Source organism: Taudactylus pleione, unplaced genomic scaffold (assembly GCF_031769625.1).
Source record: "Taudactylus pleione unplaced genomic scaffold, aTauple2 ptg000500l, whole genome shotgun sequence".
Classification (NCBI taxonomy): Eukaryota; Metazoa; Chordata; class Amphibia; order Anura; family Myobatrachidae; genus Taudactylus; species Taudactylus pleione.
Window position 1 is genome coordinate 3,469,443 of NW_028284902.1, and position 24,050 is coordinate 3,493,492.

At 42.6% G+C, this 24,050-nt stretch overlaps 1 protein-coding gene across 2 annotated transcripts in view; it reads right to left on the reverse strand.

Annotated features, from left to right (window-relative positions):
- RAMP1 (receptor activity modifying protein 1) overlaps positions 1-22,783 on the reverse strand; it is an 82,674-nt gene extending 59,891 nt beyond the window's left edge. The window contains exons 1-2 of one of the 2 annotated variants that reach the window (XM_088449916.1): positions 21,622-22,783; positions 5,429-5,679 (exon numbers count right to left, since the gene is read on the reverse strand). Coding sequence is in view for 1 of the 2 variants with exons in the window: in XM_088449914.1 (XP_088306040.1) it covers positions 21,622-21,673 (52 nt within the window). In the remaining variant the exon portion in view is untranslated. The remainder of the gene's footprint in view (positions 1-5,428; positions 5,680-21,621) is intronic. The other variant, XM_088449914.1, reaches the window with a different exon arrangement.
- Between the last annotated feature and the right edge of the window lie 1,267 nt (positions 22,784-24,050).

A 24,050-nucleotide genomic window follows, 5' to 3' on the forward strand; every position in this document is an offset into this window, starting at 1 on the left:
CCCTTGCGCCCAATTTTGGATTACCGCGGGTATGCGCGCTCTCGATAAATGGGGTATCCAATTTTTAATAAGTGGTCGCAGGGTTTTCAGCTCTGAAAACACCGCGCCGCGTAAAAATAAAAAAATTCTGCACTTTCCTGCCCGGGGGTCTCCCCTCTATCTTCTTACTAGATAGGGGGCTGTTGGGAGTCCCGTGGGCTGCTGGGAGGCTCCAGGAGCTGGTGGGAGGGGCAAGGGCTGGTGAGAGATGTAGTTCTCACAGCGCCCATTCCGGGAGACCACACAGACACTGGAGGGGACACACACCGGGGGTCACACACAAACACACGCTCACTCATACACGCTCACACACACTACATACTCACCGTTGCTACTGGAGTCCGGGTCCCGACGCTGGATGCTGGAGACAGCACTTCGGAAGGTGAGTAATTACTAATTAAGCTAATTGGAAACTTCCAAAAGCTTAATTAGGCATTAGGCGGGGATCCGCTGGGTCCCAGAGCAAGTCCCACTGATTTTTCCTAAAATTAGCGATTTTAGAAAAAAAATCACACTTGCTCTGGAGGTGCGAGAATAAAAACCTCCCGGCACGCAAAATAAAACAAAAAACGCACCTAATTGAATAGCAAAAAACCCGCACCGGCAGGAAAAACCTTACAGGTGCGGGTTTTTTGCTTTTGTCGACCCCAATTGAATATACCCCATTGTTTTTTACTTCTTCTGTTCCAGTTGAATTACTGTATTACACGCACAAAGTATTATAAAAAAAAAAAAAAAACACTACAAGAAAATGAAAAAGTGGTTTATATGATATAGGGCTACAATTAAATATTCCTTTGGTAATACTGTATAAAATACACCCATCAGCCATAACAATAACTCAATGACAGATGAAGTGAATAACATTGATCATCTTGCTACAATGGCACCTGTCGTGGGATGGGATACATTAAGGCAGCAAGTGAACACTCAGGGCCTGATTCAGAGCCGCTCGCGCTGTGCGCTCGCAAGCGGGCCGATGTTCTGCGTACGCTTTGTTCTGCGTGTGCGCAAACTACACACTGCGATCGCAACCCTCGCACTCGCCCAGCAAAGGCAGCCCAGGGTAATGAGTGACAGGAGATGTGGGTGGAACTTCACAAAATCACAGAATTTACATACAATACATCAAAATTCAAATATATGTAAATTCTGTGACTTTGTGAAGTTCCAGTTCTGCCCTAATTGTAAAGGGGGAATGAATAGTATAAATAGGAGAATATAGCACAGTCCCCATTAAATGCCTTGAGAAAGATTTGTTCGAAACGCGTTGGATGCTGGGAACTGTGCAATTGAAAAGGACCAGAATTTTTGAACCCTTGGACTATTGGAGGTATTTTTAGGTGACTCTACTGTTGATCCGGACAGCTGTACAAACTTACCATCTATGTTACCACTATATTACTCCCTCCATGTCTCTTGGAGAACAATAATCTGTGGACTTTCTTTAAATTGTGGTGTTTTTTATGAAGAAAAATTCTTCATGTTTTTAAAGTAAATAAATTTTTCATTACAAAATAACAACGTGACTTTTGCATATGAGATCCTGTGGAGAAAACCCAAATAAAGATACCTTTACAGGAGGAAGACGGTACACTTTCCCTTGAATAGATTGTGTCGTCTATAGAGTAAAGATACCTTGATGAGCAGGTGTATATGTAGTTACTAAGTGAGTAAGGTATATTACATATCACTATTTATTGCATATTACAATTATTACTTTTTTGACGGATATTACATTTTTTTAGTGGATACACATTGAGTGCTAATTTTGAAGATACCTATTTCCACATATGTCTTTATGAAGTGAGGAAGAATGTTTAAAGAGTTTATACAGATTTTGTCTTTTCTCGTTTTCCTTTGCATGAGTGAAAGAAGCATAAAGAAAAGAAAAAGATAAAGGAACTTTGTAAGAACCTTTTTTTTTGGACATTTGGAATATTATTTGCCTTGTGTAATTATGTTAGCACAGCTGAAAACAGGTTTGCTCGTTAGAGAAGCTATAAAACTTGCCTTCCTTTGAGCTAGTTGAGTATCTGGAGCATCACATTTGTGAGTTCGATTATACTCTCCAAATGGCCAGAAAAAGAGAACTTTCATGTGAAACTCAACAGTCTATTGTTGTTCTTAGAAATGAAGGCTATTCCATGCGAGAAATTGTCAACAAACTGAACATTTCCTACAACGGTGTGTACTACTCCCTTCAGAGAACAGCACAAACAGGCTCTAACCAGAGTAGAAAGATAAGTGGGAGGCCCCAGTGCCCAACTGTAAAAGAAGACAAGTGCATTAGAGTCTCTAGTTTTAGAAATAGACGCCTCACAAGTCCTCAACTGGCAGCTTCATTAAATGGTACCCGCAAAACGCCAGTGTCAACGTCTACAGTGAAGAGGCGACTCTGGGATGCTGGCCTTCTAGGCAGAGTGGCAAAGAAAAAGCCATATCTAAGACTGGCCAATAAAAGGAAAAGAGTAATATGGGCAAAAGAACACAGACATTGGACAGAGGAAGATTGGAAAAAAGTGTTATGGACTTACGAATCGAAGTTTGAGGTGTTTGGATCACACAGAAGAACATTAGTGAGATGCGGAACAAGTGAAAAGATGCTGGAAGAGAGCCTGACGCCATTTGTCAATCATGGTGGAGGTAATGTGATGGTCTGGGGCTGCTTTGGTGCTGGTAAAGTGGGAGATTTGTACAAGGTAAAAGGGATTTTGAATAAGGAAGGCTATCACTCCATTTTGCAACGCCATGCCATACTCCGTGGACACCACTTGATTGGAGCCAATTTCCTCCTCCAACAGGACAATGACCCAAAGCACACCTCCAAATTATGCAAGAACTATTTAGGGGAGAAGCAGACAGCTTTACAAGCACCTGTGCTATGTCATTAAGCTGATATGAGCGACCACCATACTTTTTGTTTGCAGTCCTGAGAGGCATGAAGGGAGCCAGTATTGGGAAGATGTGCTGGTCCTTATAGTGCCATGGAGGTTTCTGGGGTACCTCCAAGGGGAGTCAGCTCTCAGCTTATACATGTGCTGTTATTATGCAGTACACCAATTTGTAATTATATGACCCAGAGTGGGTGCTACTATTATGTAGCAATAATTATTTTGGGCTGAGCGTTTGGGAGTGGGGCCCCCGGAGTTATTCTGGCTGGACCTTTTTCAGGGCATCACCACTTAATTCACATAGATATTTTTTATCACTTTTCTAATTGTTTGTTTATTATTTATGTCATTTTAATTATTTCTCATTTCATTAACACTTATTGATTTATCTTTACACATCTATTCTTTACACTTCACTATCACATTTTTTTACCCTTTTGGTGTGATGCCCTGGGGATGGTCCTTGGCTGGAATTTTTTGGGGTACCTTGCTTCTCGGAAGTGAACCCCTTAATGTTAGGGATGCCAGTATAGAGGAGCCTTGACAATGGCCTGGCACTTATTCATATATTTGCAAATACCTCTGAATCTCTATTATCATGTAGAATTTAAGTTTTTTTTGTGTTGATTTTGCTGCAGTGTGCTGGAGGGCAAATCCCTTTTTTTCTGAGATATCAACCCCATTGAGCTGTTGTGTGGGAGCAGCTTGACCGTATGGTACGCAAGAAGTGCCCATCAAACCAATCCAACTAGGGGGAGGTGCTTCAGGAAGCGTGGGCTGAAATTTCTTCAGATTACCTCAACAAATTTACAGCTAGAATACCAAAGGTCTGCAATGCTGTAATTACTGCAAAAAGAACATTCTTTGATAAAAGCAGAGTTTGAAGGACAAAAGTATTATTTCATATAAAATCATTATTTCTAACCTTGCCAATGTCTTGACTATATGTTCTATTCATTTTGCAACTCATTTGATACATAAAGGTCAGTTTTCATGTAAAACACGAAATTGTCTGGGTGACCCCAAACTTTTGAACGGTAGTGTATATTGTCCTCTCACCATTTGTTTATTTTACTGCTGACCCTTTGTTGTGTGAGGAGGGTGTCAGGGGTGGGGGTGGAATCAGTGTGGACACCTGGTTTGAGTCATACATATTTGTCACTATTAAGCTGCCATAGCCGAGGATGCTCCAGCAACAGTGCTTAGATTTGAAGTGTAAATAGATCATTTAAATTGAAGCTGGAGTTATTCAGGAGTTAAACTGGAGAACAGAAGGAGAATTAAAAAAAACAGCAATTTCAGCTATTAAGGACTGCTTTTATCTACCACCACATTTCCATCATGCCTATGGATTGTGCCTGCACCTGGATCTCCAATGCTGCCCGCATCCCTCCTGATCTCCCCATGCAATCTGCTTATCCACTCCAACTATGCCATACTGAACCACGAGGCAAGACGACCTCTCAAAAGAACCAAGGTTGTGGCCCCCTAATCATGAGGTTTGGTGCAATTTTACTCAACTCATTGTCTTTTCCTCTTAAGTTTAGGCTAACCTCTCCATAGATGCTATATTACTGTTACACTTGTATCCAGCCCATCTGTGTCACCCATGTTTGTCTGCCCCCTGCCCCCTCCCCTTTAGAATGTAAGCTCTCACGAGCAGGGCCCTCTTCCCTCATGTGCTTCTACTTGACTTAAATATACTCTAATTTACAACAGCACCCAACCCTTGGTTACAGACACCATGCTGCTTATTTAAGTGTTATGCAGCAATGTATTAATCATGTATCTGTCCTGCATTGTTTGTACTTTTGTTAACTGTTTTCTTGTGTGTGTACATTGTAAGGCGTTGTGGAACCCTTGTGGCGCCATATAAATAAAGAATAATAATAATAATACCCCTTCCCTCACTATTCCAATAGGGGAGCCACACCAACTGCCAGTGATGTTCGGCAGCACTTGGGATGACAGTTGGTGCTTGAATATTGAACTGTGCTATAGCCACGATGAGACAGTCAGGCCGAACTTTGCACAGAAGGGGAGGAAACAGTTTAACCCTTTTCACCCACTTAGGAGTCGAATTTCAAAAAAACAATTCTTAGTGGGCACCTACGTCATGGAAGGAATATACTCCCCGATTTTCATGTTTCTAGGTCCAGGGGTTTGGGCTGGGCGTTGATGAGTCAGTCAGTCAGAAAATTTGATTTTACATATATAGATTTTCTTCCCAGCTACAGTATAAAAGTAACTTTCCTGCCTACGTCTGCATCAGTAGCTTCTGTCTATACCTTAAATTCCCACTGGTCCTGGCGGTTTTATCAAGGACATTTTCTGAGTATTTTCTAGTACATGGATGGAATTAATTTTTTTTTCTCCAACCTATCTCTCTGTACTTCTTGCCTTCAGAGCTCATTTTGATATATACAGTATCGCTGTAGCCGTACATGTAAGCGTTTCCCAACTCACTAAATAATGCTGATGTGTGAGTACTGTACCTGATTTTTATTTTATTTTATGAAGTTGCAGGCACTGTCTCCGAGTAAATTGTCATCTTATTCCCATGGCTATTCCTCTTAGGTCTGTAGTAATCTGGACTGTAATGATTTGTATATGCAATAACATATATAATACTTAAGTGTCCAGGTGTCTGAGTTCAATCATCCCCATAGCAACCACTCAGCATCTTCAATTGCAGAAATGGAGTCTATTCAGGTTGTGGTCGGTGAATATCCTCAGGGGTATATAACTGAAGGAATGAAATTATTATTTACCTCTTTCCATATATCCGGCACAATCTGAAAATGCTAGTAATCAAATGTGATCAAATTAGATAGAAGTGCCGAGAGCGAGTGGGACTAGTCCAGGGCCAAATGGATTTAGCTTAAAGTTCAACTTTAAAGTAGAACGTTAAAGCCACTGATGTAGCGTTCTCCAATAAACTGTCGATCATTATTCAAGGCCCATGTGGCTGCTGTGCCTAAAACCATAAAGTCATTAGATTCTAATTATTGACCAATTTCATTATTGAAAATTGAGTATAAATTATATGCTAAAATCCCCCAAAAATTGGAATTCACTCTCTGCTGTCTTATCTTGTTTATTCTGAGAAAAGCTTTCTTTATCCCTGGTAAAGTATCTACAGTATGAATAATATAACAGAATATGCCAACACAGTCTATCCCACTTGTTCTGTTAGGCAGTGGTGCAGAAAAGGACATTCCATATTGTCATTTGGGTCTTTCTCTGTCAAGGTTTGATCATGTTAAGTCCATTATAACCCTTTATACATGTCCCACAGACAGAATAAGAGCTAATGGATCATTATCTGGAGATTTGTCCTCATGACAGTACTAGACACTGCTGTCCATTTTTCCCATTAATATTTGTATTAACAATGCAACTGTTGGTAACTGCAATTGTTGGTAACAGAACACAATTTTCAAGAATTAAATTTGCAGCTCGCTCTGAATCAGGGCCGTCCCTCTGAATTTTAGAGCGGCCTCCTGGCCGCTCGCATAGCTGTGGGTGACCACCCACAGCTATAGCGAGCGGCCAAAAAGATGGACAATCGCGACCATTGGGCTTGCGACGAGACCCTTGTGGTAGGGTCTCATCTGCCGCAAGCCCTGGAGTGCTTTTGGCTCTATCACTGGCATGCGCACTGGCCCAACATCGACCCACTTGCGAGCGGGTCTGAATCAGGTCCTAAGACACCTCCTTTGCACATGGCACCTTAATAATATGGTCAAATCCAAATCAGTCATCATATCACATGATTCAAATTAATTAGACAAATGTTGGAATGTATGGCTTATTAAATTAAATGCTGCAAAAACAGAGGCAATGGGGAAATCTTTAGCCTTTAAAGCATCCCTTATTTTGGAACTAAACTAAGACCTAGGGGGTAAATTTACTAAAGTGAGAGTTTTTAGAAGTGAGATTTAGAAGAGATGTTATAGCAACCAATCAGATTCTAGCTATTATCTTCTAGAAGTAGAATCTGATTGGTTGCTATGGGCAACATCTCTTTTAAAACTCACTTCTACAAACTCTCATTTTAGCAAATTTACCTCCTACTGTTACAAAGTTTTTTTCAATTTAACTTAATTCAATAAAAAAAAATAAAAACAATAACAAGGCAGATCTTCTGGTTTTCTCATTCTCTCACTTTTTCACTTTTTCTTTTAGCAAAATCTGGAATTTCAGGCTAAAAAAAAACAAAACAATTCAGAAGGAAGAAAAGAACAAAGAGAAAACTAACAAGCAGAAGAGGTTGATGATACACACAGGGCCAGCGCTTCCACTAGGCAAGCTTAGGCACCTTCCTAGGGGCGCCGACCACTAGAGGGCGCTTATGAGTGCGCCTGGCACTTCGGCCCAGCGATCGCACCCCCCCATTTGCCGGGTGACCGCTGAGTTTGTGTTACCAGCAGGCGCTCGGCTCCTTCTCTCTTCCCCACCCCACCCCCCGACTTCCGGGTCCCGCAGTGCACTATGGGAGTGACGTCATGACGTCACTCCCATAGTTCCGAGGAGCGGGCACCAGGGACGGACAGCAGCAGGCACTGGAGCGGGGTGTAAGGTAAGTATATTTTTTTTTGTGTGTGTGTATATGTGTGTGCGCGGGGGGGTGGGGTGGGGGTTACTACTGGGGGCACTACTGGGGGCATTACAGGGGCCTTACTACTGGGGGCACTACAGGGGGCATTACAGGGGCCTTACTACTGGGGGCACTACAGGGGCCTTACTATTGGGGGCATCATATGGGGGCACTACAGGGGCCTCACTACTTGTGGCACTACATGGGCCTTACTACTGAGGGCACTACAGGGGCCTTACTACTGGGGGCACTACAGGGGCCTTACTACTGGGGGCACTATTGGGAGCACTACAACTGGGGGCACTACAGGGGCCCTTACTACTTGGGGCACTATTGGGAGCACTACAACTGGGGGCACTACAGGGGCCCTTACTACTGGGGGCACTTCAAGGGACATTACTACTGAGGCACACACTTTGTTTAAAGCACAATATTATAAAACCTATTGTAGAAAACTACCTGCAGACTGTGTGTATAAGGTGTATATAAAACATAAATGCATTCTATGCTCAGATTTGGGTCCCATTCCCAAGATATCTCATTATAGTATGCAAATATTTCAAAATACAGAATATTCCGATATCCAAAATACCTCTGGTCCCAAGCATTTTGGATATGGGAGACTCAACCTGTAGTACCTAAATAATATACATTAAATGCATCAATTGGCCATAGTGCAGAGGTTCCCAAACGCGGTCCTCAAGGCTCCCCAACAGTTCAGATTTTAGAGATATCCATGGTTAAGCACAGGTGGTTAAATCAAATTGACTGAGGTACTAATTAAATTACCCGTGCTCAACCATGGATATCTCTAAAACCTGAACTGTTGGGGAGCCTTGAGGACCGTGATTGGGAACCTCAGCTATAGTGTAAATATTCAGCAGCTATTTAATACATCTTAAGCAATTAAAATAAAAATGATGAGATAAAAATTATACAGGTGAATAAAATCGTGAGAGCATAGATCACAGTACAATCAGTCACAGTGTCTGCAGGTTCACATATAGAGGGCTAAAATAACTAAAAAACAAATATATAAGTGTTTATGACTAGTAGTTCAATAAAAACCAATTGGTAGTAACTATTGGGGCCCCGTGAGGATGTAGAAACTCCAACTAGGAGTGAGTCTCTCTGGATTGATTGAGTTACCAGATCTGATGTGGGGTACGGGATCCTTCCTGGATACCCCCACATCAGTGTAAGGTGCTTTAGTGTAAGGTGCCAATAATTGTTACTGCAGCCTGTGCAGACCCAGGTGTGGGAGGTGGGCTTCACGATGGAAAACCAGAGAGCCTTTAATGTAAGGTGCCAATAATAGTTACTGCAGCCTGTGCAGACCCGTGTGTGGGAGGTGGGCTTCACGATGGAAAACCAGAGAGACTTTAGTGTAAGGTGCCTGATTGCATTGTGATCTATGCTCTCACAATTTTATAATTGATATATGCTCATTCATTTTTGTGTTTATTGTTTGAGATATATTAAATAGCTGCAAAATATTCACTCTAGGGTCAATTTAATGTATATGATTTAGGTACTATTTATGGTTCAGCGCACTGCACCATCTTTGTAAATTATATATAAATTTAGGATCCTTGAGTATTTATTACCGATGGATCCACTGATGTTGCCCATGTTTAGAAAACACAGTGTTCCATGGTGCCCCCCATTTAGGATTATTTTTTACATGTTATATTGTGATGAGGAAGTTTAGATTTTAAGATTCAAATATACTAGGAGGCAGGGACACTGAGAGGGTGGGGGTATCATAGGTAATAATTACCCAGGCCTGTCAGAGGGGCCTGGGCAACTGTTGAGGGGGACAAATGGGGTCGCGCATAGTATGTTTTGGGGGAGGGGGCCATGCCTCATGGATTAGCCCATGCCCCCACAGTACCCATGCCCTGTGGATATCTCAACAACCCCTGGTAGGAGAAAAGTGAGACTCAGAAGAGTGAAGTCTTTTGCACATACAGAATTATACTTTCACTGCAATTCATAAAAATAAAATTCCTCTAACTAAAGATACTGGTTTCACCTGGGTCACTGAGAGTTACAACTTTTACAAACTAAAAATGTTCCCGCTCCCCCCTCAGAAGAACAGATTGGAAAATACAGTGTTATAAACTGAACGTATTCTGTAAAAATCCATTGTGCTGGGTTATACTGAGCGGCAGATTATTACTGCAGTCCTGCAGATCGCTCAGGGTTCCTAGACACATTCAATGTCATGCTTGACTGGAAACCCTCTGATTATTATACACTGTATAGTCCAGGCCACCACTGAAGCAAAAGAATAAAGTACGACATAATGATTTATTTTGACAGATGAAAAGAAAAATTAAAACTTCCTTTGAATAGCTTTTGATTGGCTACTTTACGGTCTTTATCTACTTCACTAATAAAAACTGTGCTGTAGCCTCAGTCACTCAAGGAATGAAGAGATCTTAATTATCAAGAGGATCACTGAGTTTATTAGTCCTCAGACCATCTAATTTGTCTGGGAAAAGTGAGAAATATGCAGAAAGGCAAATTAATTCTAAGTAGTATATTTACTAAAGTGAGAGTTTTTAGAAGTTAAATTGTTGCCCATAGCAACCAATCAGAGTCTAGCTATTATCTTCTAGAAGGTGCTAGTTAAATGTTAAAGTAGAATCTGATTGGTTGCTGTGGGCAACATCCCCATTTCTAAAAACTCTCACTTTAGTAAATATACCCCTAACATTCTATGACCCTGAGCAACAAAAAAAGGGCATTTGATCAAGATTTGATTCTAGTTTTAGAACAACAAGAAACCTCTCTGAGGTTGCTCAACTTGAAATGACATTAATTCACGTCGTCAGTATGTGCTTTTCAGCCACGTTATTATATCATAAGGCAGAATGACTCATTTCCATTGCCTAGGAATATGACATTGATTTGCTGTATTGTTTGCAATGCATTGTATTATATCTAAAGGTGACAAAAAATAAACTTCTGTCTGAGAATCTAAAGCTACAGCTGTAAACCACAAATAAAGTTTCAAGTTCAGTAAAAGTTGTAGGAAAGGACATAAAAGTTTATTGAATGCAGGTTTGTTAAAGCAGATTTTTTTTTTCCACAGATATTAAAAGGTCCAGATCATCCTCATCATACCCAAACAGTATAAAGCCCAATCCATACCTCAGAATGATTGCCCTATAGCTCTGCTAAACTCTGATCGGAAAAGGTTTAGTAAACTTACAGAAAAAAAGTATAAGGCTGAATGTAACAGCCTGCAGGTTGTAGGCGCAATGTCTGCGATTTAAAAGGCAAAATCAATCTAGCGGCTAAATCACCGAGATTGTGAGCTCGCAGGCTATTACATTAGAGCCTAAAGCTGCATACACACACAACGATTTTGTTACCAACGATTTTATGAACGATTTTCTGTCAGATTATCTGTCAGATTTTTTAAAGTGTAATGAACGATTTTTATGAACTACAAACGATTTTTGCATATTCCCTTAATGAAAATCGTTCAGTTGACAAGTCTGTCTGAACTACAAACGTGAACGCGCATGAACGATAATCGTTCATCATTTGACTCAGAAAGTGAATGATTTTTTCAAACAATTATCGTTAAACGATATCGTTTAACGATAATCATTAAAAAAATCGTTGTGTGTGTATGCAGCTAATAATGGTGCATACACACGTCAGATTTTTCCTTCAGATATGAACGATAACGATTTAAAAATCGTTCAGTCGTTCATATCTGAAGGAAAATCGTTCATATCTGACATGCCTGAACGATGGACGATCAACGATGCGCGTTCCCGATGGTCAGATAACGATTTCTGATATCTGATGTGTTTGCAGTCAGACTTGGACGATTCCATTCATTTTAATGCAGTCAAAAATTGTTCAATCGTTCAAATCGTTCAAAACTTTGGTAAAATCGTTCAAATCGTTTAATCGTTCAATCGTTCATCTGACAAATCTGACAAGTCTGACAAATCTGACCGTGTGTACGCTCCATTAAGGGGTATATTTACTGAAGTGCAGGTTTTTAGAAGTGGAGATGTTACCCATAGCAACCAATCAGATTCTACTTAACATTTATCTAGCACCTTCTAGAAGATAATAGCTAGAATCTGATTGGTTGCTATGGGCAACATCTCCACTTCTATAAACCTGCATTTAAGTAACTATACCGCCAGGTCTAAACTTTGCCTCTTTTGCATTCCAAGGGGCTCAGAAGTCTTCACCTATTTATAAAGTATTCAAATGTATTCTTCTCACAGATCCCAATCTCAATTCCTGATTCCACTTTATGACTTGTATAAATATTACACGTTAGATACTTTGGGGCATATTCAATTGGGGGCGAGAAAAGCAAAAATCCAGCACCTGCGAGGTTATTCCTGCAGGTGCGGGATTTTTGCTATTCGACTAGGTGCATTTTTTTTCTTTTCTTGCGCGCCGGGAGGTTTTTATTCTCGCACCTCCAGAGCAAGTGTGATTTTTCCTAAAATCGTTAATTTAAAAAAAATCAGTGGGACTTGCTCTGGTACCCCGGCGGCACAGCCCCCCCTCCTCCCCTGAGGACTAATTAAGCAATTGGAAGTTTCCAATTAGCTTAATTATTCCCTAATTACTCACCTTCTGCAGCGCTGTCTTCTGCATCCAGCGTCGGAAGCCGGGTCTTCTGCAGCAGAGTGAGTATGTCAGTGAGTGTGAGTGTTTATTAGTGTTTATGAGTGAGTGTGTGTGAGAGTGTTGTGTGTATGACCCCCAGTGTCTGTGTGCCCCCGGGAATGGATGCTGGTAGAACTACATCTCCCAGCAGCCCTTGCTTCACCCACCAGCCCCTGGAGCCTCCCAGTAGCCCCCGGCAGCCCCCTCTCCAGTGAGAAGATAGAGGGAAGGCCACTGGAAGCCGCGTAGACCCCCGGGCAGGTAAGTGCGGAATTTTTTTAATTTGTTTTTACGTGGCGTATCAGGAGCGCGCATACCCGCGGTAATCCAAAATTGTGCGTGAGTGGCACAAGGTTTTTTTACCTCGCGCCCAATTGAATATGCCCCTTTTTTTAAATCACAAATACACACTGTGAAAATATCTTACAACCTTCTTCAACTTTACCACGTGTTACCTAGTGAAGGGAAGTAGCCTTTTGGTTTCGACACCTAATATCCATCAATCTTTCTGCAAATGTAACGGACAAGACCAGGGGGAATCTGATCTCATTCTCACACTCTCACAGGAGGACTGGAAACAAATATCTAACAATTGTCATTGCATGTCCAAATGTCCTGATCACACTGACATGTTGGTTAAACTTCTAACCTGTCTAAACATTGTTGGAGCAATTGCAATGGTGATGGTCGCGATGGTCAAGACCATAGCGACCATCGAGCTTGCGACGAGACCCTTGTGGTAGGGTCTCATGGCCGCAAGCTCCAGAGAGCTTCTGGCTCAAATAGAGCCGGAAGCTCTCTCACTGACATCACTGGAGATGTCAGTGGGGCCGCCCACAAACGGCAGGCGTTCGCATGGGAACGCCTCCGTTTGTGAGCCACCCCCCCGCCACGCCTACAAAATGGGGCGACCTGTTGATCAACATCGACAGCCGCCCCTTTTGTAGTGAGTCCCAGTGCACATGCCACGCGTGCACACTGGGCCGCTTGCGAGCGGGTCTGAATCAGGCCCTCAATGTATACTTTCTGGAACTGCCCAGTCCTGAAACCGATGTGGAAGGATGAAGGGATGGACAGCGCATTGCCAGTAGCAAAAATATGGTAGGGGCCTGGAAATGCCGCTCTAGCCTTCCGGCACCTGCTCAGATGTGGCCCCCTCTAGTTTGAAAGCAGGACGGGGGTCTATGTCATTCCGGGCCCCTCTAACCTCTGAGCACCATAGTGGCCAGTACCCCTTCACCAAAGGGGGCAATTGCTGGAGTAGACTTCACCATTATCAAAATGATTACCAAGACTCAAATGGCCTTTGTAATGGAACTATTGGTTTCAGATATTCCACTTCCACAACTTCCTCCTTCCAATGGATTTTATGACGGCAGGTTCATAGTTATGGACAAAGTAACTTTAAATCTTGTATGATAAAGTGATAAAGAATATAGGGGCCTTATTCAGAGATAACTCAATACCGATGTTAACAGATTTGAACAATCATCAGTAAACCGCGCATGTGTCTAAGTCGCACTGCACATGTTTCAAGGGAATCGGTATGACAGGATGAAGATGAAGATCCAGACGGTGCCTGGTGAGTATCCTAACCCTCCCCTCTCCCCCCCTAACCCTCCCTTAGGGGTGCCTAACCCTAACTTCCCCCTAGGGGTGCCTAAACCTAAACCCCCCTCCCTAATCCTAACCCTCCCGGGGGGGTTGCCTGACCCTAACCCCTCTTTCCCTAGCCTAATCCTATCCCTCCGGGGGGAGGGGGGGGTGCCTGACCCTAATTCACCCCGGGAATCCCTAAACCTAACCCCCCCCCACGTCTAACAGGTCCCAACACCCGGCTTACCTACGTCGGGATTTCGGCGTGGGGCTGATGATAGGCGTCGATATTTAGCCCCATGCTGGGATTTCACAGTCGGGAAGTCAGCGGTCGGCATTTCGACTGCCGGCTTCCTGACTATATGCCGTTTCAAGGTACATTGCCGTAGTCACTCGTAGCGACTTTTTACTCGCAGTGTGATTGACAGTCAGGGATCGTTTAGAGAAGGTAACGGGGAGTATCGGCAAAGAACACAGACATGCCGCCGACCGTTTCGAGGGCACGTCACTCCCTGCATCTGCGATCCCGAATGCAAGAATATGGTGTCTCCTCAGTTCCGGCGGCCATCTTGCGGGACCATTGGCTCACTCAGGACTGCGATAATCGAATGATCTGCCACCGATGCTGCCTCTTTGTATGCAGATGCTTGGCTTTGCAAAGCCGCCGGTGGGCGGCTCAATACAATCGACGCCTGCGACATTGGTATATTATCACACAGCAGCTGCGTACACGTCCGCAGTGGCGGCATTAGCGTACACTCTGAATCAGGCTCATAGAGTGTAAGCTCCTCTAGGCAAGGACTGATATGAATGACTGAAATATTCTCTGTAAATGACTGAGTAATATGTGTGCACTATTACCTATTACTAGTTATCTGTTCAACAAAATAATGCAATTAGCAATTAGGCAGTGTACACTGTATATGTACAAAAATCTGTAAAAAGTAAATCTATTTATACTGTAGACCCCCTTAATATGTTGTTCATTACATAAGTTACTGTATAGTACAACTTTAAAATTAACTAATTATTTATATATATGTATAGCTACTATATGGGATGTAGTTATAAGACCGGCGGCCAGTCTAAATCCCGACAGGGGAAGCCCGACAAGGGACTAAAGATAGGTGCCGAAATACCGACGCCTATCTTAATCCCAACGCAGCGCGAATGAAGTAAGTCCGGGGCGCCCTTAGGTTTTGAGGGCGGGGAGGGGGGTGTGTGTGTTAAGGATAGGCACCCCTACAGGGGTGTTTCTAGAGAGGAGGGGGCCCATGTGCAGTCTCCGTCACGGGGCCATCCTCTCTGTCCGGCGGCCGCAGCGCAGAGTTGTGTGCGGCCAGCGCCGGTGTTATAGACTCTGGGCACTAGAGTGCACCCAGGGTCTATAGAGTATGCTCAGGTCACCGCGCATGTACTGCGCATGCACGAACGACGGGAAAATGGCCACGGCGGGTATTTTCCAGTCGTTTTTACAGCGCTGGACCCCAGCGCCGGCGTGGGACTCCGGAGAGGTGAGTAATACTATGGATGCAGGGTGTGCGATGCGGGGCCCCCCTGGACCCAGGGGCCCGTGTGCTCGACACACCCTGCACCCATTATAGATACGCCCCTGCACTCCTAGGGGGGAGTGTTAGGGTTAGGCAACACTGTGTGGGTTAGGGTCAGGCACTAAGGGGGGAGGGTTAGGTTTAGGCACAAAGGGGGGGGTTAGGGTGCGGGGTGGATATATAGACACACATACAAAAAAATCTGATGCTACTCTCAGCATTATAAGAATTGATCTATAAATCAGATCACAACACGTACTGTAGTATGCTTTGTCCCAGAACGAGCTTGTGGATCAACACATAAAAAGAATGTTCATTTACAATTTCTTCCTCTGCTTTTTTCTCATCAGAAACAATTTATATACTGTATACATGGTGTTCATACAATAACTGGAGCATTACAGCGAATGATCTAGAAGTCGGCTTTCAGCGAAAATTGCAGGATATATGAATGAAACTATGCGGAAGAGATTTATGGAAGAAACAAATGAGTTACAATTATTCCATAATAACATGAATGAACACAATCATACAACGCCTGAGATTAGGCATAGAGTGCTACTAATTGCTGTAAATGGCCTATTTTCCCCATGAGATTCTTACTGGCGCTGAGAATTGTAAGTCATTTTTTTCTTCCATAAATCTCTCCCGCATAGTTTCATTCATCTATCCTGCAAGTTTCGCTGAAAGACGCCGTATAGATCATTCGCTGTAATTCTCCAGTTATTGTATGAACACCATGTATACAGTATATAAATAGTTTCTCATGAGAAAAAAGCAGAGGAAGAAATTGCAAATGAACATTCTTAGTATGTGTTTATCCAAGTGCTCGTTCTGGGCAGGGGCAGAACTATGGGAGACAATGGAGGCGCCTGCCGCCGGGCTCCAGCTCTGAAGGGGCACTTTGTCCACAACATATTCACTCCACTTAGGGGTGTAACTATGTACCCAGAGAGTACCGTCATGGCCGCCTAATACATGGCACCCCTTCCCGGCACCTGAGAAGCCACCATACACTAGTGGATAGCTCCATGTCAGACCATCAGCTGCCGCCTTCGTCTATCTATAGCCTGTCAGCATGCGAATTGCTACATTACAGTGTCAGCGGCTGTGACGGGGGCACCAAATTATAATTTGCCTCCGGGCGTCTGGGATGAACTTACGCCACTGGTTCTGGGACAAAGCATACTACAGTACGTGGTTGTTCAGGTCATGCCTCAGTACTAGCAGGAGTTATAATTAATGCATTACATCTGTTATCTGATTTGTCTTATCGCACTGTACCATCTGTGTACATATACAGGTATACATATTTATAATATTTGTTTTTAAAAAAATGTTGCTCACGGCGTCCCATCAACAACAGGTGAGCTGTAATTCTCAATGTGTGGAGTCTTGTGGATTGAATCACAGCAATCGGCTGTCCCCACTTTATTATAAGAAAGCCTGCTGTTTATTTCACTATTCTAGGCCCAGATGGGACATTTATCGTCAGTCCCATCTACACTGCACTTTTCTGTTGTTGTATCCAACCCTTTCGGAGCAACATTTGGGAAAAGCAGCACCTGCCTAAATACATAGGGGCATATTCAATTGTGTGTGAGAAATCAAAAATCCCGTACCTGTGAGGTTGTTCCTGCAGGTGCGGGATTTTTGCTATTCAATTAGGTGTGTGTTGTTTTTTTTTTGAGGAGCTGGGAGGTTTTTTGCCTCGCACCCCCAGAGCAAGTGTGATTTATCCTAAAATCGTTACATTTAGGAAAAATCAGTTTGACTTGCTCTGGGACCCCGGCGGCACCCCCCCATTAGGACTAATTAAGCAATTGGAAGTTTCCAATTATCTTAATTAGTCAGAAAAACTCACCTTCCGAAGTGCTGTCTTCTGCATCCAGCGTCGGAACCCGGACTCCAGCAGCAGCGGTGAGTATGTCACTGTGTGTGAGTGAGTGTGTGTGAGTGTGTATGAGTGAGTATGAGTGATTGTGTGTGTGTTTATCCCCTCCAATGTATGTGTGGCTTCCCGGAATGGGTGCTGGGAGAACTACATCTCCCAGCAGCCCCTGGAGCCCCCCATCAGTTCCCCCGGCCAGGTAAGTGAAGAATTCTTTTTTTTTTTTAACGTGGCTTGGGGTTTTCAGAGCTGAAAACCTTGCAAGCACTTTTTTAAATTGGATACCGTGGGTATCGGGAGTGCGCATACCCGCGGTATTCCAAAATTGGGCGCGAGGTATTTTACCTCGCTAAACCTTGCGCCCAATTGAATATGCCCCATAGAGACAACATACAAAAAAAATTACGCTAGCAACCGTTGTTTAAAAAAAGAGAAAGAAAAACAAAATGTAACGATTTGTGTACCCAGTGATGCGACGGACGTCTGCACCGCCAATGGGTCAACATATCAGGCAGCCGTTACCCATTACATGATCCGGTGCCTGACCGCCTGATACATCAGCACCAGCTGCATCCCCACTGCATGGGGTCATCAGTCGAATTGTCAGATTGAGCTGCATATAGGGGCAAACTGACGTTGTGACTGACGACTAAATGGGAGCCCGCTTGGTCATTAGTAGTGCGTACACACTGGCTGGTGCCAATGATGGACGACAAATAGTCTACATATCGGCTAATGTGTACCCAGCTTTGCGTCTTACATCCTCCTCCAATGATCAAAATCCCAGTCACACTTTGTGCACTTAAGGTCTAATCTAGGGTTGGCTGTAAATCCATTTGTGTGGTGTAACAATACCCATTGCCGTACTGCGCACATATACCAGAATGGGTTTTTATGTAGTCTATAATTGCAAGGCGGACAAGCGTAGGTACAATAAGGTAATATACAGGTAAGTGTAGCCTGACTCCTGGAGGTGCAAAATAATAAAAAATTGGATTTATCTACAGATACACTTCTGGCCCATTGTACAGATAGGTGCCGATAATGGTGATGACATCAACAGCACTATCAAACACTTCTGATTGGCTGATTGCGTATTGACCGCTCCAGGTAATAGTAAATCATTAATTAATAGTAAATCATTAATTAATGCCCGGCTACATTACGACAGGTTGCGGACAACTTTATCAGATTTCTTATCTGTTATTTTCATTGGGATTACTGCAGTAAAAAAAAGATTCACATCGCATTTAAATAAATGGTAAAATGTGGATGCTGGGGTGTTTGTATTTAATAACTTTATATGAAATGCAATTTTTGTATTTTTTGCATTTATTATTAATCACTGCTAAGACAATGTTCTCTCTTGTGTATGTGACACTTCATTACATTGTATTGTGTATGAATGGGGTAATGCGAGGTTCACACTTATATTGCTCACTGTCAAGCAGCATCTCCAAACTATAGATGAGCACAAGTATAGATATTTGCATGCCTAACATAGAAGTACTGACATGTCTGTGACATGTCTTGAAATACGTGATAGTCAAAATACAGTACACATGCAAAACAGCAATTTTACTCCCAAATTTGTATGTATACGGTAATGATGTAAAAATGTGTCATTCTCTGAATTAGGTCCTTAGTTTGTACAGTAAAAAAAATGTAATGTTGCATTCATGTAACAGATTCTAACAGTATTTGTACTACAAATTCCAATTCTAAAGCTGGGTACACACGATGCGATCCGTCCTACGCTATATCGTACCAATGCGGATCAGAACAATAAAACTTGCGGATCGTATAGCGTGCACAGCCATAAGCAAATGCAGGATGGGGGGTTCCGCTTGCCTGGAAACCCCCCTCCCTAGCCCACATCATGATGGCCACAATTGAAATAGCATATAGTACAAAATTTGCATGTTTTTAAGATGCACTCAGTGTCACAAATGAAATTATTAGCTCGACCTGTTGATCTTTTAAAATGTGTCAGTCAGTAATGAATATACTTGTGCACCAACTAGGAGATCTGGAAGACAAGCACTGTTAGGGGTGCACTTATATAGACCATCTATAGGGTCAATTATTAATAGTGTATAATAATACTCTATCCAGTACAGAAGGAGACCAATCTGTACATATAAGTCCAGGGCAGTACAAGGTTCTTTTTCTGCCCCTCCAGATTCCTGAACTTGCTCAAATGATCTGCAATGGAGCCCACATCTGAAATAAAAACATTTAGCTCAGACAGGATGTTCCTACTTCCTCATAGAATGGCTTACTGTTATTGCTGGTCCTGTTTATGGCAGAATTATTACATGCTGTACACTACTGTAAACTGTACTTTGTATGCCGTCTATTATAGCTGGTTAAGTGCTAATTATGCCATCTTCATGGCCTGGCCACACTTGTTTTAAAATCAAGCATTTGGAAACCCCTCTCTAGAAATCCTGCGTTTGCCACGGACGGTGGACGTTTATCGCATTGTTCCGCCTGCTGTGCTGCACAACAGATGAGACAACTATGCAATGAACAATGTCACCCTGCTAAATGCAGCATGGAACGATATGTTGCGCGGTTATTCATAGGATTGTGTAGTGTGTATGACCAATTGCGATATATCATTCCATCGCGTCGTGCCGCCCGCTGGGTATACACATTGTATGCTGTGTACCCAACTTTAGGCTGCGTATTTTCCCAATAGATTACAGGAACAAGAACAGGAAAAAATGCTGATTCTCCAATTTTCTAGGTCCAATACGTTGCTCTAAGAGACCGCAGCTTTTACTCTTGTATTGCAGCACTAGCTTTTCAGGATGTTACTCATCCATGCAGGGTGTCCTGACATTGGGGCAAGGTGAAAGAACAAGCTGAGATCTCATCATTCAGTAGGATGATGGTGCCGGTTATCCTGTTATCCCACTTTCTGGGGCTGTATCATATAGATAAACCATGCATATGGCTAAGGAAGAGCTGAAAGGGGTCAATTTACTTACGTTTCCCCTTAAAGTTTTATTTTTATTTGTTTATTTAACTCAGAGAAATGCTACGGGGGAAGGAGATGTTTTGCAAGAGGGTATAAGAAATTGTGAAAGCATTGTAATTAATGTCATGTTTAAATACATCCATATGCCAATCTAAGATTATATATATATATATATATATATATATATATATAATCACACACTATATATAATATATACATAATACTATATATAATCACACACTATATATATAATACTATACTTAATCACACACTATATATAATATATACATATACTAAATATATACATATATATATATATATATATGTATATATAATTCTGTACAAGATAATACTGTTCTTAAGTGATGAACTATAGCTATAGGTAGATTCAGAAGCCCCCTCACCCTTGTACTGTGAGACTCCAGGCGGACAGTCTGCAGATGGCACTTATAGAACCTGCTCTATGAATATTAGCCCCACAGCTTCACAGTTTCCACTCAGTGATGACAAACATTGTATTGTCCTAACTACAGTGCTGTACTTATATCTATTTGCTAACAAGACTGTGCATTACATAACACTGCAATGACCTATGCTGAGAACAAAGCATGTGAGGGATTGACTGTAAGTGATTCACTATTAAGCTTTTAGTTCCACAGTCAGTATTAGTGTTCTGCAAAGGAGCAATAAGGATACTTACTAGTTAGCACAATTATGAACTTACACTTTGCTTAGAACGCAATGCTCATGGTCAGGGCTTAGGCTGCATATACAGTGTAGGTATCATACAACTTTTTCAATCTTAGAGTGATTTTCCCACCCAGTCCTGTCACTTGCTTGTGGAGGTTTGAGGGGACTTGTAGTTCCACAAATAAAGGGTATCCACAGTTGCATAAGCCAAACTGTACACCGGGAAAAACTGAAAGCGTCTACATATGGGGAGTGACAATGATAATGATAATGTGAGCCATTTCAGCTACTACCCTAAGTATTTATCACAAGGAACTGATTACAGTTGTGCACTACATGTCCCAATAAAACAACAAAATAATACATTGCTATGTTCAAAATAATATTAGTACTACTAATTATTATAATAAAACACAGGTCACAAGCTGCAAATGCCAAGTAGTAGCCTGAAATCGCTTCCAGCCTGCAGGTAAGTAGTATACACACAGTGTACTGTACCTGCCAGATGTGTCATGCACCTATTTGCAGAAGTTCTATCTATGCATCAGGGAGGTGACGGGAAGATCAATCACCAACACAATGATTACAAAGCAATTATGTAAAATGTCGCAGATCTGTATTTGATACATGTGAGCGAGTCCCATAGAGCGCAGCCCAATGCGGCTGAGTGACAGAAGCTGAAGTGCACCAGTGCTGACCAGTACAGATGTACCCCTTACCTATGAGGATCCAGAGCAGATGCCTGGACGCGAGGAGGAACCCCAGGTTCATGTCTGGACAAGGTGCCCCCAGCTCAGAGCGCTGAATAGAAATACACCGGAGGAGCCATCAGATCGGTGTGGAGGTAGCAGGGCACTTCCAGCAGTGACAGCTCTGTGTATCTCCCGCAGACCGGAGCCATCCAGGTGCAAGAGAAGTTCTAAATGCTCTGGGAGGTGCTTCCACCGACCAACCACCTTCTGGTACTCCAAGCCAACGAATAGTGAGTGTCCTCTTCTCCTGCGCCTGGGAGATGCTGGGAGGAACCTGCAGGCTTTGGGGGATATCACAATCTCATCTACAGAACCCTCACCATGGTTTGGTCCTGTTTGTGGTCAGCCCTTCTGGTCTGGAAAAGTCTTCTGCTTACATGACCCCACTGGACAGATGTCTGAGAATCCAACTAACCCCCAGACCAGTAATATTGCTGGAGGGGAGGGAACAGACAGAACAAGCTGGTGCTATGGGATCTACACTTCTATAGCACACTGTCTTCTGTTTCTTAGGTGATTGTTTTGGCCACTTCCATCATACACTCCTCAGTCTGAAGTTTAAAGGTTCCTCTTGGTAGAGTTATGAAGATCTCCTCAGCTTTTCCTCATCTCCTCTGTAGAATGTGATCCTGGATTTGTTGAGGGGAACTGAAGGTCCTCTCTAAGCTCGAGGTCTTCTAATGTGTGCATGGGAAAGGTCTGTCCTCAAGCTTTCTGCATACGGCTGCAATGTTCTTATTCTCTGCCCGTGGAGTACTCTCTCCTCCCCTTTGTAGGTTTAAGGTTCTCCTATCCTGTTTGTAGCTATAGGTGCGCGTTCTCTCCTGCCTCCCCCACTCCCACTGTGAATGGGGAGGGGACCCTTCCTGCCCTCTTGTCTTCTGGGCAAGTAGAGTCTGTCCTGCTGCCTCCGTCCTCTTTTCTGCTGCTGGCATCTAAGTTTAGATCCGGACCTGATATAAATAGGATCTGTATGAACAGACTGCAGCCGAGATCTCTCCCTATAATCCCAAGAATGCCTGTCATCGCCATATGGGAGCTGTCAGTGTACAGTGGTGATGACTGCTGCTGGTCGGGTGTCAGACACTGGGTGCATGGAGCAGGATGTCTTTCTCAGTACACCAGGGTAGAATTAAATGCTGGAATGAGTTTTGTGACTTTAGCTGTGCCTCTTGGGTATGCGTGCAATAGTATTTTGCTTCCACTTGCTATGACAGTCAGAGAGTGGGTAGTGGATCTGCATACAGGCAGCAGCATTTCCAGCTGTCCCTAAGGTCTGATTGTCTTGCAATCTTTCTGCCCTGTATCACAATGCAGCCAGCTACTGTACCTGTCCAGGGACATCATTACTACAGAGAGCATTGAGCATGCCTTATTGGCACAGATGCAATTACATGCCTAACCTATGACTTGCTTAGCTGAGGCTAGTTTATCTGCAATATGCTATGTACACATCATGATTGGTACTGAAATCCTCTATAGCAGGGGTCTTCAACCTTTGGCCCTCCAGCTGCTGTGGAACTACAGATCCTGCTCTATAGCCTTTAAAAATGATACTATACCGAAGGGAAGTTAAAAGTCTGTCTTGCATCCTGCATGCGTATTGCCAATGGGAGAGTTTATATAGAGGTAAAATCAATGTTTGGAATGACTTATATACAATGTATATAGCTCAATCCTCCAAGAGTATAAACAGAAGGATGCAATTATTTACAGAAAGTACATACTTTTAGTAATGTTTAGTATTTATACTTGCAGTAGATTTTAAAGTTGTCAAATAAAGGTCTTTATAATATATATTACACAGTTACAGCACCAGAAGATATTTTGGTCTATAACCTCTTTGTGAACTGTGAGATAGGATTAATGGCATTTTAAAATATTTAGTCTCCCCTGTCACCATTGTTTTTGATAGAAGGATTTCATAGCACAGCCCAGTTTTCTTTCATTCCATCAAACTTCACTGGCTTGTAGGATATATTTGTAGTCTAGGAATATATTATATATTATTATTATTATTATTATTATTATTATTATTATTATCATCATCATCATCATTTAGTAACATAAATAGCATTTTCTCTCTTATCTCAAGTGTGTATAATTTGTCGTAATTCCACGTGTTTGCCAGCGAGCCACAAAGCGATGTTTTGGAAAAGGGTCTCCCCTGTCTGACCTGTGATTGCTTCATTCATGGCATGTCCATTATTCACATTGATCTTTATCAGACTATGCTAGGTATATATCCATAGATTCCACACAAACCTGCCTCTGACTGGCAGGGCATTCTATGGCATATGGTTCCACAGCAGCTGGTGAACCCCAGTTTGCCTATTTATGCTTAAAATGTTATTTTATTTTGGGGGATGTTTTGATGCTGTAGGGTTGCAGTGTAG